Source organism: Drosophila suzukii, chromosome 2R (assembly GCF_043229965.1).
Source record: "Drosophila suzukii chromosome 2R, CBGP_Dsuzu_IsoJpt1.0, whole genome shotgun sequence".
Classification (NCBI taxonomy): domain Eukaryota; kingdom Metazoa; phylum Arthropoda; class Insecta; order Diptera; family Drosophilidae; genus Drosophila; species Drosophila suzukii.
The window spans coordinates 23,299,027-23,322,314 of record NC_092081.1 but is presented as its reverse complement, the minus strand read 5'-3'; the positions used below and the strand labels follow the sequence as shown (position 1 = coordinate 23,322,314).

Here is a 23,288-nt window from a genome sequence, read left to right as displayed (position 1 = left end):
TATGCCATTCTAATGTTATGAAATCTGTACCATTGCAGGATATACCATTTTCGAATATTATTTTGCACTTTCGCTTGACCTCACTCTCCTTTAAAGTAACTTTTTAGCTTTGTTGGCCTAAAAATCCCTAAAATGGCTTTGTCAAAGGCGAGGTACAGTCACCACCTAGCGCGGTGAGCACGAGCATAACGGTACATCGCTAAGAAGTGCAGCATAGCGCACGGCGCACGTTTCCTTTTTGTAAACTTTATTATTTCGTGTTAAAAGTAAATAAACTTAGCTCCAACTTCACCTCACCTCTGACCCCGTCTCTCTCGCCATCTCCCTCTATTCTACCCTGTAGATATGTGAAATGGGGAGTTTTTGGGTGGAGGGCACCTTCTGCACATTGTTTGCCATTTGCGGTGGTCGGCGACAAGCTCTGTCAGCCAGCCAGTCCAAATTGAAATTGGACATTAGATGTGCACACACACTAAGAACCCACTGCACTGAGCAAAATTACAGCTTTTATTTGCGACAGTATAAATGATCCATTTGAGGGATTCGTTATAGAATTTGTTTTTTGTTGATAACGCCAAAAGCCGAATTGCATCACATCCAATCAGTTTGTTTTCAATCACCGAGTTCCCAAGTGAATCAGACCCATGTATATACCTAGAAACGAGTTGAGTTTAATTTCGCTGTCTTCTTCTGATTGATGATATTCTACATACAGCGCTTGCCTTTTATACCTTGTCAAGATAAGGTCTCTGAGATGTTATGTATATTCCGGTCACTTTAGCAGGATTTTCATGAGAACAAAGATATATATCTATTCATCGCAAGACGATGCAGAACTGCACAATATAACCATAACTGTAATTGCAATCGGGAATATCCGCCGTTTTTCCCGGGATCAGAAGAAGAATACCCTTATATTATTCTACTAGTCCCGTAAAATCAAGGGCGGATATTCCCGATTGCGATTACATAGATAAAGTGGGTATAACGCCTCGACTGCTGTTAAAATCTGGAACCGACTTCGGAGAGAACAAATCTTGACTGACGTTCATGTGCGAGCTCTCCGATTTATAAAGACATTTTTCGGCTGCAACTATAGATATACTTTTGGGTTCTTCTCTCTCTCTTTTGTAGGGTCTATATTTATTTTTATCAAGAAACTCGGAGACCGGTATATGATTAATTTCTAGCGTATGGACAATTTTTAATTTCTTATATATTGGAGTAAGTAACCAAGCTATAAGTATTGCATATCCTATAAGCATATATGCATATAAGCATTTAAATGAAAGTAAGAATGTTAAGTATGTTAATTATATCGCAGTATACTTTTAGACTGCCAATAGATAGCCAGGTATGTTTTACTACATTTAAGTGTGACGAGGTTATGATAACGCATTTTTTTGAGTGTACCCATATATATTAAGATGGTAGATTCTGTCGTCGCCGCGGCTGCTGACAACTTGGACAACAACCACATCTGGGACAACAACGCGAACAACAACTGAACACTAAGGCACACACTCATTGTGAATGACAACGCCCCTGGTACGTGATTTCATTTCCGTTGTTGCCTTTTGTGCACTGCTCGTAACTTGACTCCTCCTTTCTTTTTTATCACCCCCTGACTCCGTTTCACCCGCCACCCTTGTCTACTTTCTTCTGCTTTCTCTGCTATCTTTTTTATTTGTGGCTTTTGTGGTTTGTTAAGGCAGCCACGGATCGCCCAAAATTAATATGATGGTGAGTAAAAGCTTAGTGTGACTATCTATTAGTCGGATATATTCTCTTCATTATGTTTCTGTAAATGGGCATGAAATAAACGAGATTATGGCTAGTTTAATGAACACTAAAATGTGATAAAAAAGAACGAGGGCGGATTTAAAAGTAGCCCCTTTAGTGTGTGCTGGCACTTAGAAGTCTTCAAATCTAAGACGACCATTGACCTCAGTTGGCTAAAACTTCTTTAAAAAAATGTATTAGTTTGTCATATCCGCTCGGGACGGCTGTACACATTTCCACATCTGAACAAAACTGATATATTCATTTAGGACAAAAATAGAAGTGATTTTTGCGAATTCAACATTTCAGCAATTTCAGCGAATTCTGATGAAATATATAAAAAAAAGTTTTTGTTTTTAGAATGTTCTCCAATAATACCACTTGCTTATACTCTTCATGAGCCCAATACATATAGAAAACTGTGCGCATTACAAAAAGTGGTATCCCATTTCGGAATTGTTTATGACAACAGCGGGAACAAAAATTATCTCTTCCGTTTTTGAAAAAATTAAGAAAATGAAGGCTAGAGTACCAGAGTACCCTATACATAAGACATTTGTATTAATAGTATTCATTCAAAAACTCATATAAAACAGACCAAAACATAATTAGCTCACTATCCACAGAATTGTGGGAGCAAATTAACTCAACATAGTTCAAATTTATTCAATCCACAGACTTCACGTAAGACTAATGATGCTCCCATATATTTTTTCATATCGTCGAACCCATAAGATCACCCATTATTTAAGGAGATTTTCGCTTCCGACAATCAAAGGTTATTTGTGGGCAGAACTCGGTAAATCTTATTAACACAAAGACTGCCACTGGCGTATCTGAAAACCGGCTTATATTAAGATATGTAAATTTAATTAATAATTCACAAAATCGACCTTTACATGGCTACTTAACAAGCCTATCTTAATTGCGCGAATCGAAACTGAAAAATCCCCGAAACTGTAGTTTACATACGCCAGAAAATAGTCTACGCAAGCGAAGTCAAGGGAATACTGTTTAAACATTTACTTATGTTTTGGTACCCAAACGAGTTATGATCGCTGTGGTTAGCAATCAAAAGTGTGGATGGACATCTGAGTGAATAAACAATGGTTTAATTGGGATTCGCCTTTAGCAACATATGCCATAAAACCGGGCCAAGTAAAAACAATAACGGAAGCCTTTTGCCATGCAAATGCTAGACAAAATCCGAGTTGGCTATCTAGCATGTCTAACACGATCGGCATTTACATACATGAAATATAAACAAATGCAGAAAAGCATTTGGACGCCTGGTAGTCCAAACTAAACTCTGCAAATTAGCAACGAGTTTTCAAATGTTTGACTTGATGCGGGCCATGAATAATGTGATTAACGAGTTTGCACTTGAAGTCCAAACAACTCCCCAAGAAATCCAGCAGCCAATGACTTTAAGTCATAAAGCAAATTAAAGATGACATAAGGTACATATATGAATTTGTGTGACCCGAAGAAATTAAGTTATTAACTAGTTGCAATTTAGCAGGGAGACAAGTTAAATAAATAACGATCTGAGAAAAGAGGAGAAGAATAATGGAAGCACGTATCAAGATGAAGAGGAAATAATTTAAGCCCCTGCGGAGTAATGAAGCATTCATAGTTTTTAAGGTCCAAACAATTAACCGAGGTGTGGATCATATAATTAAAGACTCTTTAAATGTTTTCCTGAGAAACATTCGTTGAAGCACTGTGCCATAAATAGACGGACCTTGAAATCAACTATAGTTGAATCCATAATTTTAGGCTCAGACGTCAGCTAGACCCATTTTTATGACCATAATCGTGGGCAACTGGTTTGGGGAAATTAATTGACCACCAAGGGAACGATAGATAACAAAATTATAGGCCTGAAAAAAGTCACTGTTTGTTTTTTGTATTAGCATAACGCTTACTAAAATTTTATAGTGGGCGCCTCATTCTTAACAAAAGATTCCATTAAAAACTGTTGAATAGTTTCTGATTCCTTTAATCCAGAACAATGGCTTCTAACCTTTGTCGAACTAGTCGTAAAACCCAACCAGTTTCAGCGTCTGCATTCGTTTCAAACGATGGTTGCAAATTTCCGGCTACGCCTGACGCATTTGCCAAGAATACCGATAGTCCATAAATCCATCCAACCAATAAAACCCCAAGAGGAGCCCATAAAATATGCCGTTAGCGGTGTGTATAGGATTAATGTCACCTAAGAGTCACATTGGGTGTTGCTCACTAACTCGCCTTATGACCATCCATCCATCTATCTTTCAGCATCTTAATCTTCATTCTCAAATCCAATTCCATCGAGTGCTACTTCGTTCTGACGACCCCCAAAACATAACCAGTAAGAGATTTCATCTGCGATATTCATCTGAATATTCAGATGAGCCGTTGCCGATGATCTTCGATCTTCGATTTGCGTTCGGCCTGAGGTTCAGTTCAAGTTTCGGCTTGCAGAATTTTGGGCTCGGTCTCGTATAAATAGTTTGCCGGTGAGCCTCCTCAGACAGAAGCTACTTGAACGCTCTTGGAGTAACAGATCGCAGCTGTCATCATGGTGAGCCCACCCACCCACTGCAGGATCAAGGATTATATCTCTAAAGGTTTCGGTTTGTTCGCTTTCAGAAATTCCTGGTTATTGCCTTTGCCGTCCTGGCCTGCGCCTATGGCGATGTCTCCCACCTGGGTTACGACTACTCTCCACCGGCTCCGGTCTACCAGCCTGCTCCTGCTCCCATCAGCATCCCAGCTCCAGCTCCGGTCTACCACTCAGCACCTGCTCCTGCTCCCATCAGCATCCCAGCTCCAGCTCCTGTTTACCACCCAGCTCCTGCTCCCATCAGCATCCCAGCTCCAGTTGAGATCCCCGTCCCTGCCCCTGTGAGGAGCTACGTCCCACCTGCACCCATCAGCATCCCAGCTCCTGCTCCAGTCTACCACTCAGCACCTGCCCCTGCTCCCATCAGCATCCCAGCTCCTGCTCCCATCAGCATCCCAGCTCCCGCTCCGATCAGCATCCCAGCTCCAGTTGAGATCCCCGCTCCGGTGAACTCCTACATTCCCCCTGCACCAGCACCAGCACCCGTTTACCACTCAGCTCCTGCCCCCGTGGAGATCTCTGCTCCTGCTCCAGTTTACTCTGCACCAGCTCCAGCTCCAGTTTACTCTGCTCCTGCTCCTGCTCCAGTTTACTCTGCTCCTGCTCCAGTTTACTCTGCTCCAGCTCCAGCTCCAGTTTACTCCGCTCCCAACACCCAGGTTCTGGAGGAGATCGAGCCCGCTTCCAACGATGGATACCGCTACAAGACCGTGCGTCGTCGCGTCTACCGTCGCCGCGTCTAAACTTACCAAAGCCCAACGAAAAACTGTTTCCTAACGAATCCCCAATCCCACGGGGAGACGTAATAAAAAATTTCCGCCTTCAATTTGTTAAACAAAAAGAAAAGTCTTCAAATTGTTTTCCAATCATAGCAAATCACACGGGAAACTGCGGGGAGGGTAGCTCTTAAGTTTGCTCTGGCCATTTGAGTGGGATATTTATGAAACCCGAGGAGAGGAAGTGGAATCAACTTGCCATCGGACAGATAGTGCCGGAAAGGGGTGAGTGGGTGCACGGAGCATAATAAGGAGTTGCCAGCAAGTTGCGGAACAATCCCCAAGGATTCGACTCGATGGCGAGCTCCAGTCCTCGCCACTCCACATTTATCACGAAATTTATCGCCTGGAATGAGCTTTGATGATGTGGAAATTTTTTCTCGTTAGATTCAAAAGTTTCCAGATGCACTCAGAGATCGCAGAATTTATTTCGGGCAACCAATGGAATTAATTATGTTAGTTTCTATAGAAGCTTAAACAAATTGAGTCGAAGTTTGGAATTTTTTTAAAAATTATGATGCTATGACAAACATTAACAAACCGTATATTGTAAAGATCCATATTCGAGTGATGGATAGGCAACAAAAACGAAATGTATTAAAAAATACCAAGTAAATACAGAGAGATCCACTCTTTCACACATCAATGTTCCATAAAAAACCTATTTAAAAAAAGGTTTAACCACCCTAGTGCCCACAGGGCCTTAAATGTCTGAACAATTTAAGCTGTACTTGGTATAAAAACGTATGCCCAGTTATCCCTCCACTCTACTTTATTTTAATTTGCAGAACCAGTTGAAAAAACCAATAGTACTGCGAGTTCTTTCAAACTTACCCAAAGTTAATATAGTACTTGTAAGAATTTATGGGCGAAGTGGGTAATATTTTTGTCGGTGCAACCGCACGAAATCGATGAAGCCGGAGCCTCAGCTCAAAACAGAGACTCCTTCGCCGAGTGGATTGGCCTCATCAGACGACCACTGACCACTTGTGGCTGCTAACAAGTGGCAGGACGAAGTCGAAGGCGCCCAAGGAGCAAGGACATCGACAGTCGAAAGACGATAGACGATAGACGTTGCAGAAAATTAACAAGAAAATGCAGCGACAAATGTCTACGGAGCTTCTCCCCTTAGCAATTTGATTAGGGAAATGTCTGGCTGTGGCAGAGACTTTGGGTCCCCAAACCCCGAGCTCGGATCCCAGAGTCCCCCAATATCCTAGTCTGGATTCCGGGGAAACCGCAGAGCCACATATTACACTTGCCACTGCGCATACTAATTAAAAAGCGCAAAAGCAAACAGCGGAGCTACTAAAATTAATTGCGTAATTAAAACAAAATCATTTTTTCCACCCGCCTCCCCCTTTGGCCCAAACCACAATAGATTGATTGTCCTGGCTTATTTCGTTAATTGCATTCTGGTCAAATATTGGCAGCTCAATTAAATGAATTAAAACGCATTTTTGCTTTGTGCCGACCGGCACACGTGCATAGAGGATCTCCCTTATGGAGTGCAGAAATGGGGATTACTAAAATCATTTGACAGGCAATTACAATTTAGGGACGATTCCGGCAAACCGCACTCCAATCAGCGGTGATTAGTTTGCGCGGTGTGCAAATTAAATATTCTTATATTCTGGGATGTTACTGGTCATTCCCCTTTATATTTTTAGGTTTTTAAAAGAAATACTTTAAAAATATCTGTATTTTACAGATTTGTACTATTCTTTTAATCATTCTTGTTGCTAAAAAAAGGAAAGAAGAGAATATAAACATTATTGACAGTAATTTTCAGACTTGTGAAAAGACATTTTTTTGAATAATCCCTTCTTAAATGTAAAACCTTACAAACAATAATACAATGCAGGATGTACGGACGGAATAATACTTGACTCATTGAACGGATATCATTCCTTAATTCTCTGTAATTGATGGACGCACTTCCATCTCGGCACTAGATGCACTACACGATTATGTTCCACTCACATTGTGACATCGTCGCATTTCACTAATCCCCGCCAGCGATTAGTTTAAATTCCAATAGTAGCTGCAATCCGCCATGGATTGGGTAATTTTCAGCCTCATTGCCTCTGCTCCGCCAGGCAGAAGCTGCCGATTAAATAAAAAGGAGCCAGGTATGGCGGACACCCAACAATTGACAGTTGGTTGCACTTCCAACCGCACTTAATTAGCAGTTAATGATGCCTGATTAACACGCATTATGGCTGCGACGACCCATCGGCATCTCCGGCAGCGGGTTTCGGCCCAATGCCACCCGAATAACCCCTTCCCACAGCCTCATCCACTTCCATGGCCATTTCCAATCAAACCTGTCCGACAGATGGTCTGAAAATGTGTAATCAATGCTTTAGGCGCCGTGGATTACAAAATAATCAGGAGTTGGGCGGCCTAAAAGTATGCAGAAGAAAAGGCTCCACGGAAAAAGTGAAAATGCTGAGAGCAAAGAACCGATGTGTCATCGTCATAAGACCGGAACTCGAATAGGTGACGACCTATCTGTGGGTTTTCTTCGTACTCTAATATGTGATAAACAAAAAAAATTATTTCGTTGCTTTACAGAACCATTGAAAATAATATTTTTAATTAGCAAATATCTCATATTATGTATATAAGATTCAAAAAATATTTTTTTTATTAAGTAAGCAAATATAAATTATATTGCTTTCTATAACAATTTAGAAATTTATATTTGATGGGCATCCCATTTTGTTTCTTCCCAGTACCTACATTATACAACTTCTTAAAGAATTCATAACGTACCATTTTTCAGAACATCCCGATTACGCGTTATACCCTCTTCACACCACGGCTCACTCAATAAATCGGGTGTAAAAATTGATGGGTCTCCCGAATCCCAGTTGTTGGTCGGCTGGCTTACGGCCTTAAAGCCGCCAGTGCGAAATCGAACGTGCGGAGTGCACATGGATATGGGACATGGATCGTTGGGAAATTGACAGTATCAACGTAATTATATCAGCAGTGGGGGATGGGCGTTTTCGGTCCCCAAAACGAAAACAAAACAGAAAAACGACAGAATCCAGGAGGGCAGGGAAAGTGGAGGACGCAAGGGGCGGCCACTGAAATATGCAAACGTTGACTGCCTTCATTTATTTTTACTGTTACTGCATATTGGGGCGACGGATCGGACGGGGGGCGGGACGGGGGCTGGACTGGGCAGGAGGTCCTGGCAAGAGGCGCGAAAATAATCGTTATCCTGGACAGGTGGGCCCTCGATTCCTCTCGCGCGTTCGATGCCAGCAGTTGCACTTCATTTGCAGCATTAATTTGTCGCCCGTTGATTTATCTGGCCAGGCTATATATAGCCGAACACTCACATCCATAAGGATATATACCGACGCGGCGAATGAATTTATGAGCTGCTGCTGGAGCCCATCGAGCGTCGAAAAATGTTGAAAATCGATTGGCAAGAGTTTGTCATTTCCACTTGAAGCCCAGCAAGTCAACGCCTGGGGTAGCTGCATTCTTTTTGAATATTTATTAAATCACTTTTTGCACCAGTAATGCAAAATAGTTATGCAAATGTTGCGAATGCGAAAGGGATCTTCAAATCGAGGCGCGTGTTTCCATAATCGTATAAATATAAAAAACACATATATTTCAAACGGGACGCAGACGGCGGTCTCTGGGGTTCAACGACCCTCTGCTAATATTATAAATGAGTTACTAAATTATGGAGTCAACTGGGAGAAAGGCCACTAAAATTAAAACAACTTAAATTCGAAACAAAGTATGGAAGTCTTTTCAAAGGGCCTGAGATCCTTTATCCAAATGGAACTGGGGAACAATTTTGCCATGACAATACCGTATTTTTTCCCCCATTTTTATGCACTTCAAGGGTAACGAACTATATATTTTGCCTTTGCCCTCTGATGACGCCACCATGCAGTGCATGTCAACTATTAACGGGCAAACAACTAAATTACGTATACGCAGCGTTGCATGACCAGCATGCCATTGCGATGCTCCGTTAGAGAGTGTTTGTGTATTTGCTGGAAATACATTTGCAGTTTCGGTTTATTGGCGCTGCGAAAATAATGGAATTGTCAAAATAAAAGGGGTTAAGTGCTTGTTTGCATAGTTTTTTGACAACACCAACAACTGGCCCCACTCCCCACGCCCCATTTGTGCATGCTATTGGTATTTTATTTTTACCCGCTGAGGAAAACAAGTTCGGCGGAAATTAAATCACACCGGCGTCGGGAAGTCTCCGCGGATTTTTGGCACCAACCGGAAAATTGTTCATTAGCAATTTGTGTAATTAAAAAGAGAGAGTGCACACAGGGACCAGAGAAGTGCTGTCCCTCACCACTTTGGGTGGCTTGCAATCGCCGCCCTTCTCCCACTTAAGAACCCCGAACTTCCTGCCCATCCGGCTAATTTGTTTTCCGCCCGACAGTGACACATGGCGACAGTCTAGATGGCGTCATGTTAAACTTTTGACCCGATCGAAGCTGGCTAATTCTGGCGCCACGGCCCATCTGCTCGAGTTTCCATATATAATTAGGCAATAGGCCCTGCTTTTGGCCCACCTTATCACAGCCAATCAGCAGATTAATGGCCGTCGGCTGAGCTCGCCATTCGTCCGGCGGCTCTAGACCAAACAGTCTGTGGGCCGTAGGCCTCTATTTCCATTTCTATTGCCAAAAGACCGAGCGTCGGTTTCCAGTTTTCGAGCGGATTTAGTTTGGCTAGTTCAATTTGATACACTAAGGCACAAATGTTTATGCAAATCATATTTAAATGGAGACAATGGCAAAAACAAGCAAGTACGAGTGGAGAAGAGACGGTTCGGCCAGGGGCACTTTGTTATTCCCCTGCAAGCTTAAATTAATGTCGCTTAGATAATAATTGATGTCCAAAATAGAACACATTTTATTGAGAAACTCCCTATCTACTGGTATTTTTAAATGGTGGATCTCTGTCTTTTGGTATAACATGTAAGTTATCATGGCGCTTTACCAAGTAAAATGAGAAAAACGCGAATTCTTTAGACGATGATGTTTAAAAACTCGAGTAATAGCATTTCTAAGCCCTCTTAAATTTTAGCAAAAGTTTTGTATCAATAATCCTTTATTTGAACTTAAGAAATCCTTCTAACACTTATAATTATTTGAGAATTAAAACTTCAAATAAATAATGCTTACTTCCGATTTTTTTAAACAACAATTTTAAATTACGATAGTAATCGTCATAAACAAGGAGCATAAGCTTTTCTTTAAATTTGATCAGGCTGTATAAGTGTTGGCCAAACCGTGAATGTTCAATTGGTGTGCATCTCTGAAAGACAAAACTAAGAATATCAAGAATGAAGGCTCTACACTGCAGTCGGAACAACTCTTCCTGGTCGGCGTAGGGCATCTGAGTTGACCATTGGCGTGGCTCGTAAAATTCTGGTTTCTGGCATATTAAGAGACCCCGATATCCATACTTCTTCACTCGTGTTAATGTTTATCTTTTGCTTCTGCACCGCGCCCAGGTTTTGGTATAAATACAACCCCACAGATCGCTCCAAGACATACTAGAGACGTCCACGTTCCAAGTAACACATATCCAAAATGGTTAGTACAGAATCAAGAGAGACTAACTTGAATCCTGAATAATTGGCAAATTGAATTGCAGAAATTCCTGGTTGTCGCCGTTGCCCTCCTGGCCGTTGCCCACGCCGATGTGTCCCACCTGTCGGGCTACAACTACGCTCCCGTGAGCATCCCCCTCCCGGCTCCTCTGCCCGTGAAGGTGGCCCCCGCTCCCGTTCCCGTGAACACCTACATCCCCCCAGCACCCGCAGCAGCCCCCGTCCATATTGAGGTTACTGCCCCGGCACCCGTGCACGTTGAGATCCCCGCCCCAGCACCCGTTCCCGTGAAGGTCGCCCCCGCTGCCCCAGTGAACGCCTACATTCCCCCCGCACCCGTGCACGTTGAGATCCCAGCCCCCGCACCCGTGCACGTTGAGATCCCAGCCCCCGCACCTGTCAAGGTTGCCCCCGTGGCCCCCGTGAACACCTACATTCCCCCCGCACCCGTGAGCATCCCAGCCCCAGTCTACAAGGCCCCTGCTCCCATCAGCATCCCAGCTCCCGCTCCAGTGCACTCCGCCCCTGTGCACTCCGCCCATGTGCACGCCGCCCCTGTGCACTCCGCCCCTGTGCACTCCGCCCCTGTGCACTCCGCTCCTGTGCACTCCGCTCCTGTCCAGTCCGTTCTGGAGGAGATCGAGCCCGTGTCCGCCGATGGCTACCGCTACAAGACCGTCCGCCGTGTGGTCCGTCGCCGCCTGTAGAGAGCTACTCCTTTGCTGATCCCCGCCAGGGAGAAGTTAATTCAATAAAACGAAAATAGAATTTAATAAAAATACTGAGTTTGAGTGGGCTGGTTAAGTGATTCGGGATACTAGATCCCGGTAGAACGGAGGTCTACAAAGAGATTGCACTTATAATCTGATCTTATGAATGTTTTACTAAATATGCAGGTTTCTTCAAATACTAAGGGTTTTCCAAAGAAACCTAAAGTAACTTCATGTTTCGAAAGATGTTTTCGTAGTTTAAAGGTTTAAGGCCTTACTACCTTACCTTCCTAACTTATTTTAATAGCTCCATTCTTAAACCTAATAGTCCTACAGACTAACACTTTAAGGAACCCTAAAATACAGTTAATAGTTTGGCTAAATAAGTAAAATAAACCTAATAGTCCTATAGACTTACACTTTAATACATCCTAAAATACAGTTAATGTTTTGGATAAATAAATATTTTTAAATGGATAAGAACGTTTTTAAATCACAAAATCAATGAATTTTAAGACTAAGTCAAAAAAGAAAAAAAAAAAGTAACAATGTCTTCACAAAAACTTCTAATAGCTTATATAGTTATTTTTACCTCTGGCCTTTATTAGCATTAAGGATACCACTAAAGACTTATCTTCACCTAACAAATTTACTACATCACTGCTCCAAAACATGATAGCCGACTGCCAACCATATGTTGGCGCGTTGAAATAAACTGTTTTATTAGCCAGGTGTTCGAATAAGGCAAGCCCAGTCCGGACCCGAGTAACTAATTAAGTTCCAACAAACAACAGACCCACCGGCAGACATTGTCAAGATCAGCATAATCTAAGCAAATTGAAATTAATTTTGGCATAAACTTGAAACGACGCCATAGGCCCGGCCGCCTGCTAATAACTCGCCTAAAAGAGCCCAAAGCAGAAACGAGAAATCTTAATCCGAAATAAACAAAATAAAATAATTATAAAACTAAAAACGTAAACGTGTGACCCACGAACATTCATCAATCTGACAAAATAAAAGCAAAACAAAACCGCCATTCAACATGCAACAAGGGGTATATTTGCTCTAATTAAAGAAGCTTTTGCAGTGTTTGAGGACTGAAACAAAAAGTTGACCCTAGTCAAAGCAAAGATAATACGATTTTGGAACCGAAACTGAAGACTACAAATAAAAAACAAAAAAAAAACGAAACCAGAAAACCCGTCAAACTGCCTTGGCATTGGAGGCTCGTTGTCGTGTGTTAGGTTTTCGATTCGATGTTTTGACCATCTTCCGATTCCGACTTCTTTGCGTGAGGCTAAGACCCCCATGTATCATGGGGGCACCATGCAATTAATTTGACTGCGTTTGACCCGCAGCCCCGAAAAACAATGAGCTATAAAAACCGAAGACACACTTCGAGTTCAGCAGCACAAATCAACCAGTGATCCAAGCAGCAACAAGCCAGTCTCCTCAAGATGGTGAGTGCAAGGATTACCCATTAGCCTATCATTATAAAAATCATTTTTACCCATCCTAGAAATTCCTGATCGTTGCCGTCGCCTTCCTGGCCTGCGCCTATGCCGATGTCTCTGAGCTTTCAGCCGGCGGCTACGACTATCCCCAGCCCGCTCCACCGGCGCCCGTGAAGAGCTACATTCCCCCTCCGCCACCACCACCCCCACCGGCACCCAAGAACACCTACATCCCTCCCCCGGCCGCCCCCGCCAAGGCCTACATCCCACCCCCACCACCACCACCACCACCGGCGCCCAAGAACACCTACATCCCCCCTGTTCCCGTGGCCGCTCCCGTGGAGACCTACATTCCCCCCGCCGCCCCAGCCCCCGCCTACATCCCCCCCGCACCTCCGGCACCCGCCTACATCCCCCCCGCCCCCGTCCAGGCCGAGGAGCCCATCATCGAGGAGATCGAGCAGCCCGCCCAGGACGGATACCGCTACAAGACCGTCCGTCGTCGCGTCTTCCGGCACCGCAACTGAGTCTCTGGAACCCAATTGTTGAATAATTTTATAGGACCTGGCAGTGGTCACCCAGCCGGGCAATCTGTTAATGTTTTTAAAGTAAATAAACGATAAAATGAAATAATGATCTTACAATTGATTGAGAATGGCGGAGAAAAGATTCTTAGAGTCTCTTAGCTACAGTTAACTAACTAATTCACTGATAAAAAAATGTAAATTTAACTTCATATTTATTTTATCTGACAGATTTCCAGTCTTTATTCAAATATTTTCATATTGCATCTTTTAATTTAAATGTTTTGCTTTCGATATTTTGTATTCGGCATTAAGTTTAAATATGAAATACTACATTTTGTATTCCATTTGTAGATATATCTTTTTATTATACCCTTCCAATCGCCTAACAAATCTTTAACATAATGAGTAGGCTTTGAAAATGTTTCTGGAAATATCAACTCAACAAAATGACGCTTGGATAGGGTTCCCGAAATCTCTGGACCACCAGAAGAGGAAGGAGCCCCTCCAGAATGTGCCTGGTCAGGGAAAACCAGGAGAGGAGAAAAAGTCACTGTTGCGTAATCAGATGGTGTCCTTTCTTCATCATCGTGGCCATGTTGGTCTGGTCCTATCACGTCCTGGTTTACCAAATCTGCATTCTAAGAGTTGAGGACTACGTGGTCATGGGCCTCTTGCTGTTTTTCTACCACCTACTACTCTTCATGTTTCTGTGGACGTGGTGGAGGTGCATTTGCGTCGATCCAGTTAAGATTCCCGATCAGTGGAAAATATCTGCAGAGGATGTGGAGAGACTGCAGCGCAATGAGGGAGTAGAGGGTACAGCTCGAATCCTCAATTATGCCGCGAGGAACCTACCCATTTCCACCTGCAGTCCCGATGGACTGGTGAGATATTGCAAGACCTGCTGGATAATTAAGCCGGATAGAGCCCATCACTGCCGAACCTGCCACATGTGTGTCCTGAAAATGGACCACCACTGCCCCTGGGTGGTGAACTGCGTCCACTTTCACAATTTCAAGTACTTCATACAGTTCCTCCTTTACGCTGAGTTTTATATGCTGTATCTCTTCTTTGTGATGATGTATGAATTCTACCTGATCTGCGGCTTCGATGTTAGTTACCTGAAAAATGAGCACACATGGAACCTCGTTCAGCATGTGGTGTGCATTACCTTTAACATTTTTACCCTGGTCATGTACTGCGTGAGTGTGTTCAATGTATCCCGAAATCGCACCACTATGGAGTCGGCTCATCCTACCTTCTTTTTCGTTGGCGGTAAAAACTCCCATGGCTTCAATTTGGGGTGTCGTACCAATTTTCGAGAGCTTATGGGCGATAAATGGTACCTCTGGCCCTTTCCGATCTTCTCCAGTTGCGGCGATGGACTATCTTTTCCATTGGCCGTGGAACGACTGAAGGAGGTTCGTACTGATAACCAGAGGAAAGATGATGGCCCGACCAGAGCCCAGATTGTCAAAGGAAACGTAACTAGGATTCTGGGAATTCATCATACATCTTTCGACCGTGAATAACTAATATGGCTCACTGCTATGAAGACTGCAAAAATGTCAACCTATTAATTACAGTTCCTTATTCTTTCCTTAACGGTTTTAACAATGCCCCAGTATTTAAATACAAAAAATACTTCAAAATACTAGCAACCTTTTTAAGAAGAAATGGTTCTTGAAATTAATAAATACATTAGTATATTGAAAGGGGAAATATTGTGAAAGTATTTTCGTATTGTGGTAGGTGGTATTTCAGTTTTCCTTATTATAACTGCTTAATCCAAACACAAAAACTCGGTGGAAACTCTTCGGATTCCAGTTCCCCACAACGATGGAAATTCGCAGACAATTTGAGGGGGAGCGACTCCATCAACATCTTAATTTACGAGTCATTGGCGAGTGCATCAGCATCGAACTCCCATCGCTTGACAATTGCAGTCCGCTGGCCATTTTCCCGACCCGCTGAGTGGCCAACATCGACAAATCCTCGGCATTCCGTTCCTGGTCCTGGTCCTCCACTTCCCACAACACAATTGCTCCGAAGTCGTTTATAAAACGCTTAACATTCGTGACATATTTCGCATTTGGCCGCGCGTCGGGCGCAGAAATTTATAGACTTTATCCATTAGGAAAACAATTACGAGTGCAAACAATGGCCAATGTGCGATGTCCACCGGATGGACTCGGACTCCCCGGCCAGAGGCGATTCCTTTGGAGCACCGAGCATATGTTGGGATTGCCGGGCGGCCCCAAGTTCATTGTCCCCGTCTATATTTTCTTATTATGCTGTGGCGACTTCTTGACTGCTGCAACACAAATCCAATTACCTTCAAAATAATAAACTTATGTACATACCAAAAAGGAAGAATGCCATCCCGAGGAGTCCTTCCATTTCCCCGGCTGCCGTACGCACATTTTGCTTTATCAACTGTTGATAGACTCCGTGGGGAATTTTCCGTATGTCACGACAAAGAAGACGCTGGGAATGGGGATGGGAATGGAAATGGAAATGGGAGCTGTCTGCCGTACGGCGGCATTTTTTCCAGCTCCTGTGCTGTGAAGTCCGGACTCCTCTTCCCGCCCCCAAAGGCACTGAGCGAAAACGGGGACCTTAAGTCAATAAGTATGTTCATATCGCAAAGATATACTTTAATATATGTAAAATGGGGATCTTCATTAGAGGGAATTTGTGCACCTACCTACCTTTTTTCAGAACTGAAGGGCAGAAACTACTTTAATGTATTTGGAACTCCTTTAGATAATGTCAAAAGAACATTACTTACAATAAGTATAATTATACTATTTTATACTATATTTATATATTAATATGTAACTATCTAAGTTACATATTAGAAGTGACGACTTCGGTAATTTATTTCTTATTGATCATCCTGAAAAGTTTTCCCTTTAAATTTTTTAATATTTACTCAGGTACTTGGTAGTTTTGTACAATTGATCAGCATAACACTCACCTTTGGTGTTCCCTCAGAATCCACTGTAATTTTTTCCCAGTGCATGGACCGTAGCTTGCTGATTTCCGCAGCTTGTTTGCTGCTCATTATTCGCCTTTGGCTGGTCCGGAGACGTGGTGTAGTTGGTCGCCAAATGCACGAGCGCAAATAATTTTTGCCACTTGCATGTCATCAGCATAAAGTGAGTGCAAAATATGTGAACTCGCCTTGGCAGCGGAAATTCGCCTTAGAGCGCAGAGTCAACAGCAATTGGCCAAATGACTTGTAAGGGTCCTCCGAAGGGGCAGGTTGAGGGGACCGGGGAGGTCCTGCCCAGCCACATGTCCATGTGGCAGTCCCCTTCGCCACCAGCCAACTCGGCAACCAGCTTATTGAATTCGCATATTTTCCCATTTTGCATTATGGGCAAACATTTTTTCCATTTCGTCGTCCTTTGTTTTTGTCCTCTGTTTGATTTTGTAATCGAGGATTTGTTTGCTTTGGCTGAAGCCAATCGATTGTCGGGAAGGGGAATCACTTTTTGCCATGCTCATTGAGTGTTTCAGCAATTTTTGGTAAGTCAAATTGGTCTAGTCGTCGGTTTGACCTTTTCACTGTCAGACTTTCGCAAAAGGGGAGAGAATCCATTGGAATGCCAGTGTTGGCCAGAACATGTGTTTGGCCTTGAGCGGTTTGTTTAGGCCTTTATGGGTGGCTTGCTGGGCTGCATGGTTGGAGCTGAAGAGGGTTGGATGACGGGAGGAACTGGGGGGATGGTTATCGCCAATAGAAAAAAACCATTTAAATTACGACTTTGACATTGCAAATCGAACTTGGCCGATGGGAACCTGTTGATAAGGAGATTGAACTTAAAATTTACTGGATGCTAAAATAAATTTAAGTTAGTTCTGACTAAGTTTTATTTTATAATTTTTTTTTGAGCTCTATAAAAAAGTAAGGAATTAAAGAGCCTACCTAAACTCACCCCTTAAGTTTCCCTAAATAAGCTTTAAGGTTGATATATTTAAGTATCAGTATTTTATTCAATGGATGGTATATTCCTGTTCTCTAAACTTTGATTTCCACCAAAGTAAATACAAGACAACAAACATGGGTTCAGTTACAATTTCTCATACTTTTTACTCTCCAAGTGAATTTCTGAGGATGTTACTTTTCAGCAATTACACTAGAGTCAATAAATTAACAATAACGATTGGCTTCCAGGACTTAGTTGCGGTGACGGAAGACGCGACGACGGACGGTCTTGTAGCGGTATCCGTCCTGGGCGGGCTGCTCGATCTCCTCGATGACGGGCTCCTCGGCCTGGACGGGGGCGGGGGGGATGTACTCTGGTGCCGGAGGTGCGGGGGGAATGTAGGTCTCAATGGGGGCGGGTGCGGGGGCTGGTGGTGCAGGGGGGATGTAGGTCTCCACGGGGGCAGGAGCGGGCTGCTGGTACTCGTAGCCACCCAGCTCCGAAACATCGGCGAAGGCGCAGGCCAAGAAGGCAACGGCAATGATCAGGAATTTCTAAGGGATTGAAGAAAGGTATTATATTAGTATAGGGATAAAAATATGACCTAATGAACCTGTTGAAAAGAATCATCTAGCATCATCTTACACTTTATATTTATATGTTTTTGGTACGCCAAGTCATGACTTAAACCCACTAACTTTTCTATTCTTAGTGTAACATTTCACAGCTTTGTATTTATTATGTATTTTATAAGTAGAACATGAGCAGCTTAAAAATCCTAAACACATTTATTTTTAAGTCAGTTAATATTTGTAAAATATCCTTTGAGCAAAAATCAACCTCTTTTGGTATTGAAGACTATAATTACGAGCTAAAAAATGTTTGAAAGTATTTATTCTCGAGTCACATGAATATATCCTGACCAAAACTCCACGTGTTCTAGTATAACATGCATGACCGATTTTTAAGTTCACTATGCCAAGATTAAGTATCGGACTCACCATGGTTTCAAGTGTTTAGACTGCGCTCGACAAAAGATGTGTGCTGCGGATGCCAGATCATCTTACGGCTTTTATATGGCCAAAACTCTGTGGGCCACTCATGCCGACGGCAACGGAAGCAACATGAGACCCAAATGACTTTGAACTTGATCTGTGGCTGATCTTCAATCGCTCACCAGAGACTTGATCGATGAATCCGGCCGAATCGAACCGGTTGGCCGGCACTTTTGGATGCACAGGCCATCAATCGATGGAAAAACTTTGATCACGTTTCGTGTTCACTTTTGTTGGCCTAATGCATCGCCCGTCCCATTGTCTCAAAGTGGACAAATGGTGACTTCGTTAGAGGTCGAACTCGAATCGAAAATCTTGACTTGACTCTTGGCTTTTGTTTGGCGCTCGAGGCGCAGCCCTTTAATTGATTTGCTTGTTGAACTCGGCCTTGGGTTTCGACCCACGCACGGAAAATACATGAGTCTCTCACCCTGGCTTCGCTTGATTAAAACCAAATTTAATTTGCATCTCAGTTTTGCTGGTTTATTTGGTTTGGTTGTTATTACTCGGCTGGCGTTTATTGCTGGACCTAACCCCAATTACAAAACTCGAAAGGGAACTGCAGTTGGGAAGTTTAAGTGGTGGGCAAATATTCTGTGAAAAGAAATCAGGATGGCACAGTGGGAGAATTCGGGGAATTTAGAGGTGCATTACTTAAATTTAATTTAAATACAATTTTAAATAAACCTTTTATGTGTTTTTCGCCAGATCTGTGGATGATAAAAAACTATTTTTGCAAAAATACTTCACAATTCACATTTCTATGTGTGATGTGCTCCATTTTTTATTCAATTTAATGAAAAAAACATTTTTATTATAATAATAGGTCTTTAATATTTTTATAATTTCTATGATAGCCACTGCTCAAATGTTGTTCATTTTCCCCAACCAATTCCACCTTGATTTTCCCGCCTCCCTTGCCATATTTCATTTCAATTTTCATTCTCTGGCCGCATTTTCATTTCTCCGTTTCGCTCTCCACTGTTGTCTGCCTTGTAACTTTTGTAGCTCTTGATAATATTGCAAATAATTTTCTTTTTTATGTTGATTATTTTTTGGACACCCTGCACAGACACCTGAGATTCACCTGGCGTGGCCCACACCTCCCTTTACAACCTTTTTTATTAACTTCGTTTTCATTTGTGCCGTTGCCTTCACGAGCTCATCATATTTTAATGTGGAAGGGATTCGGCGGCATCGTATTTTGGCTTTTCCAGCTATCCAGCTCCCCAGCTCCTCGGGCTGTTCTATGTTTCAAATTATTCTCGAGAGATTTGCAGTTCGTGATTTTACGGCAGGCAAAGAGCAGGGACGGGGGTATTCGCCCCCAGGATTCAAAACGGGGATTCCATCCCCGCAGCCGCTGTGAGCTAAGACATTTCCCGAATGCAATTGCAGCTTTGGCTTTTAATTACCCCGCTTAAGTCCGTATTAACTCTGGCCTAAGCCTTTTTTAATTTGCCCCCTCCTCGCCGGCAGCTGTCGTAATTGAATTAGGAGCCAGGAGACAATGCAGCGTCGCTGAACCTTTCACGCTGTTATCCTTGATAATTAATTTAGACGCCATTGTCCAGCGGACTCCCCTGTTCTTCGGGCGGCAACCCCCGGCAAATCCTTTGCCTTTGCCATTTCACATCACGTGCGACGCTCCACTCGTCCTGCTGCTGTTTCTTTTTTCATAAATCGCCAGGACACACACTGCTGGACAAGCTGGGGACGGAAAAAAATTGGGGGGAGAAGGAACTCCCCAAAAAAAGATAGAGGAAGAAGTTCCCAGTTTTATGGCGAAAAAATGAAGCGGCAGTTTTGACAACGCACGTCCATCCTAGAAGAAAGAAAGTGTTCACTGCAAAAAATTGAAGGCTATGGGTCATCTAAAAGATGTACCATTATATTTTTGTACACTGATAAAAAAAACGTAGTAAATCCAAATATTTCATATTCAACCCAAATATTTTTCGCTTTGATTTTCATCCATTGCGGTTTTTATTAAATTTCAATATGCGCATATTAACCTTTTTTTCCATATTAAATTTAAATATTTTCGGAATAGATTTTAATATTTTAAATATTTAAGTTAAATATAAGCCATATTTAAATTAAATACAATGCATATTTCTATTTAATATTATGACTATTTGATTTTAAATTTTTAAAATTTGAATTAAATAGTACACGTGTTTAATATAAATAGAAACCATATTAAATTCTAAAATTTTAATAGTTAAATGAATAACCGAAATATTAAAATTCAATATAAGTCGTATTAAGATTCAATACTAGACATATTTATTCAAAATATGCCAATCATAATATTAAATATGATAAGTATTCAAATATTTTTGGTACACTAAAAAAAATTAGTACACAACTTTTATTTTTGTTTTTTCGATTTTATTTAAACATTTATTTTTCATTACGGCTTGCTGGAAGGTACAAATAATACAGTTACACTTATATTTATTTTACAGAGATCTGTATAAAACATATTTTTTAGCATTTACATCATACATACATGTGCATTGGATGGCTTGAAAACTCTTCAATGTTTTTTAAGAACTAATACATTTTTAATTATTCCACATTCATATGCCTGCAAATGGTTGCATGTTTTAACTTCTATAGCATTACACGCTACATACACAGTTGTCAATTCATAAACGAAAGAAAGTACTTTAAACAATCTTAGAGTATTACCTATCTTAATAACTAAACACTAATTAGTTTTGTAAGTTATCTGCGAAATAAATAGTAAGATAAAAAAGAAAATTATAGATTTCGTTTTAAAGAGATCAATCAAAATATGAATGGTTAAAGATTTGGACCTGAAAGAAAACAACAAAAGAGCACAAAAAAAATAAATAAAAAGACAAAATCCGAATGTAGTCTGACTAAAATTATAAATTACCAATTCCGGCGGTTTTATTCTCAACAGGAACCTCCAATATTTTATCCAGTTTTATATGCTTCGTTCTGGAATTTGTATATTTGGCATATATGTACATATATTGGTTCGAGAATGTATTTGTTTGCCACTGCGAGGAATGATATAGAAAAAATGTATTATTTAATTTAAAACCTACTTTGCCGTATTCTTACTTTTAAAAATGTATTTATTTCTACGTTTTTTACTTACCTATGACTTTGCCAGGAACGGTAAACGCACGCTGTGTGTGGGTAGATGTGTTGCAGAAAATGTACATGTGTGTGTTCGCTAGGGCACGCTCAACTTTGTTGGCGACCAAGCAACGGTAAACGCACGGTGTGGTATATGTATGTGTGTGTAGCTGCACTTGATTGTATGTTCATACGTTTCTGAGAACCGAAAATTTTAATCCACTTAATAATTAATACATTCTATGTGCATATGTATGTATATGTATGCGTGTAACGGCGCGCGCTAATTTGTTGTATTCTAGGAAAACGCAGTACGAGTAAAATATTTTTGATAATTTTAATTTAACTTTTATACACACATATGCACATATTAATTTTTAGGCTATTTTCTCTTTAAAAAAGATACGACACGTCCAACTTCTTCGGCTGCAACTCTTCAATAACACGCGTCGTTTAGTGATCAAGAAGAAGAGTCATTGATCAAAGCAAACGAGAAAGAATGTGTGTAGGATAGAACAAAAAAAAACCGCCAAGAATTATCTTAGCGCCTTCGTTTTTGTTCTGCCCATTTACATATGTACGTACATACATATGTACATATGTCAATTTACTTTAATGTATATAAATTTGTTTTTAAAAATGTATAATGTTTGGTCTGAACAAATGTATGGACATGAGTATACAGTTTATGAAATAAATCTTTTTGTTAAAGTCAGCTTAAAATATTTATTTTAAATATTATCGTACTTAAAAACGGACATGGCAGAAACTAATATTTAAATATGAAACATATTTAAATGTGATAGTACAAATAAAATACATTTTAATTAATTAATTTGTACGTAAATATAAAAGATATCTTCTTGAGGTGTTTTTATTTGATATAAACATTGAAAAACCCTTTCAAATTGACACTTTCTTTATTATTATTACAAACATTTTTATTTTAAATATTAAAAACTTTAAAATAAAATAATTTGAATACTCAATATTAATATGAAACATTTTTAATTTAAATACGGATTTTTTTAATTCTGAAAATATTAACGATAAATATAATATTTTTAAAAATAAATATAAACAAATTTAAATTAAATATGCTCTTCTTTGATTTAAATATTTTAGTATTAAACTATGCAATTTAATATGTTTCGTATTTAATACAATGTTTTTTGTATTAAATTTAAATACGAAATATGAAATTTTTGATTCAATATGCGGATATTTAAATGTACTATTCCATTTTTTTATCAGTGCATTAGATGTTTTCAAATTTTATCAGAGCATATTTTTTGCATTTTTTTTAAATTATTGTATAAAATAAATAAAATTATTACAAAAACAAAATATCAAAAAAAAGAAAGTAAGCCTAAATTAAAAAAAAATTTTACCAAGAATCTGATTATTACTAAGATGTATCGTCACTTTTTGGCCAAGTGTTGGAGACTTGCTGGGGTCATGTGGCTTGCATATGGAGCTACAATAGACAGGTACAAGATGCACACGTAGCACGCATTGCCAGAGTCCCAAGAAACGAAATATGGAATCACCTTTTGTAAGTTCGGGGCCATGAAATCGAGTTTACATCTTGCTCCTCCGTTGGCAGCGGCCATAATTAAATGTCAAAAATGACGCTACGTGCGGAGCAAGCAAATCGGCTGACGAGTGCCGGGCCAAAGTTCACAAAAAACGGTACTTGCCATG

At 41.0% G+C, this 23,288-nt stretch overlaps 5 protein-coding genes and 1 long non-coding RNA gene across 7 annotated transcripts; 4 read left to right on the top strand and 2 right to left on the bottom strand.

The window, feature by feature from the left end:
* Window positions 1-1,056, bottom strand: LOC118876939 (uncharacterized). Of its 2 annotated transcripts, none has more exons than XR_005013881.3 (3): window positions 714-1,056; window positions 298-654; window positions 1-245 (listed from the first exon to the last, which is right to left on the bottom strand). It is a non-coding gene; the product is annotated as an uncharacterized lncRNA (long non-coding RNA). The 2 variants fall into 2 exon arrangements; XR_010653638.2 differs by having other exon boundaries at window positions 1-234.
* A 3,135-nt stretch (window positions 1,057-4,191) lies between these two features.
* LOC108008278 (skin secretory protein xP2) lies at window positions 4,192-5,239 on the top strand. The gene is made up of 2 exons (XM_017072068.4): window positions 4,192-4,351; window positions 4,420-5,239. Exons 1-2 carry the CDS (start codon window positions 4,349-4,351, stop codon window positions 5,134-5,136), a joined length of 720 nt encoding a protein of 239 aa, XP_016927557.3. The 5' UTR covers window positions 4,192-4,348; the 3' UTR covers window positions 5,137-5,239.
* Window positions 5,240-10,607: 5,368 nt separating this feature from the next.
* LOC118876973 (skin secretory protein xP2) lies at window positions 10,608-11,562 on the top strand. The gene is made up of 2 exons (XM_036813700.3): window positions 10,608-10,766; window positions 10,828-11,562. The coding sequence occupies exons 1-2, from the start codon at window positions 10,764-10,766 to the stop codon at window positions 11,488-11,490; spliced, it is 666 nt and encodes a 221-aa protein (XP_036669595.2). The 5' UTR covers window positions 10,608-10,763; the 3' UTR covers window positions 11,491-11,562.
* Window positions 11,563-12,831: 1,269 nt separating this feature from the next.
* On the top strand, window positions 12,832-13,588 carry LOC118876974 (uncharacterized). The gene is made up of 2 exons (XM_036813702.3): window positions 12,832-12,956; window positions 13,016-13,588. Exons 1-2 carry the CDS (start codon window positions 12,954-12,956, stop codon window positions 13,475-13,477), a joined length of 465 nt encoding a protein of 154 aa, XP_036669597.1. The 5' UTR covers window positions 12,832-12,953; the 3' UTR covers window positions 13,478-13,588.
* Window positions 13,589-13,887: 299 nt separating this feature from the next.
* Window positions 13,888-15,113, top strand: LOC108008819 (palmitoyltransferase ZDHHC15). The gene has a single exon (XM_017072725.3). The coding sequence runs from the start codon at window positions 13,987-13,989 to the stop codon at window positions 15,007-15,009; it is 1,023 nt and encodes a 340-aa protein (XP_016928214.2). The 5' UTR covers window positions 13,888-13,986; the 3' UTR covers window positions 15,010-15,113.
* A 2,438-nt stretch (window positions 15,114-17,551) lies between these two features.
* LOC108008277 (uncharacterized) lies at window positions 17,552-18,573 on the bottom strand. The gene is made up of 2 exons (XM_036813170.3): window positions 18,414-18,573; window positions 17,552-17,966 (listed from the first exon to the last, which is right to left on the bottom strand). Exons 1-2 carry the CDS (start codon window positions 18,414-18,416, stop codon window positions 17,664-17,666), a joined length of 306 nt encoding a protein of 101 aa, XP_036669065.2. The 5' UTR covers window positions 18,417-18,573; the 3' UTR covers window positions 17,552-17,663.
* Between the last annotated feature and the right edge of the window lie 4,715 nt (window positions 18,574-23,288).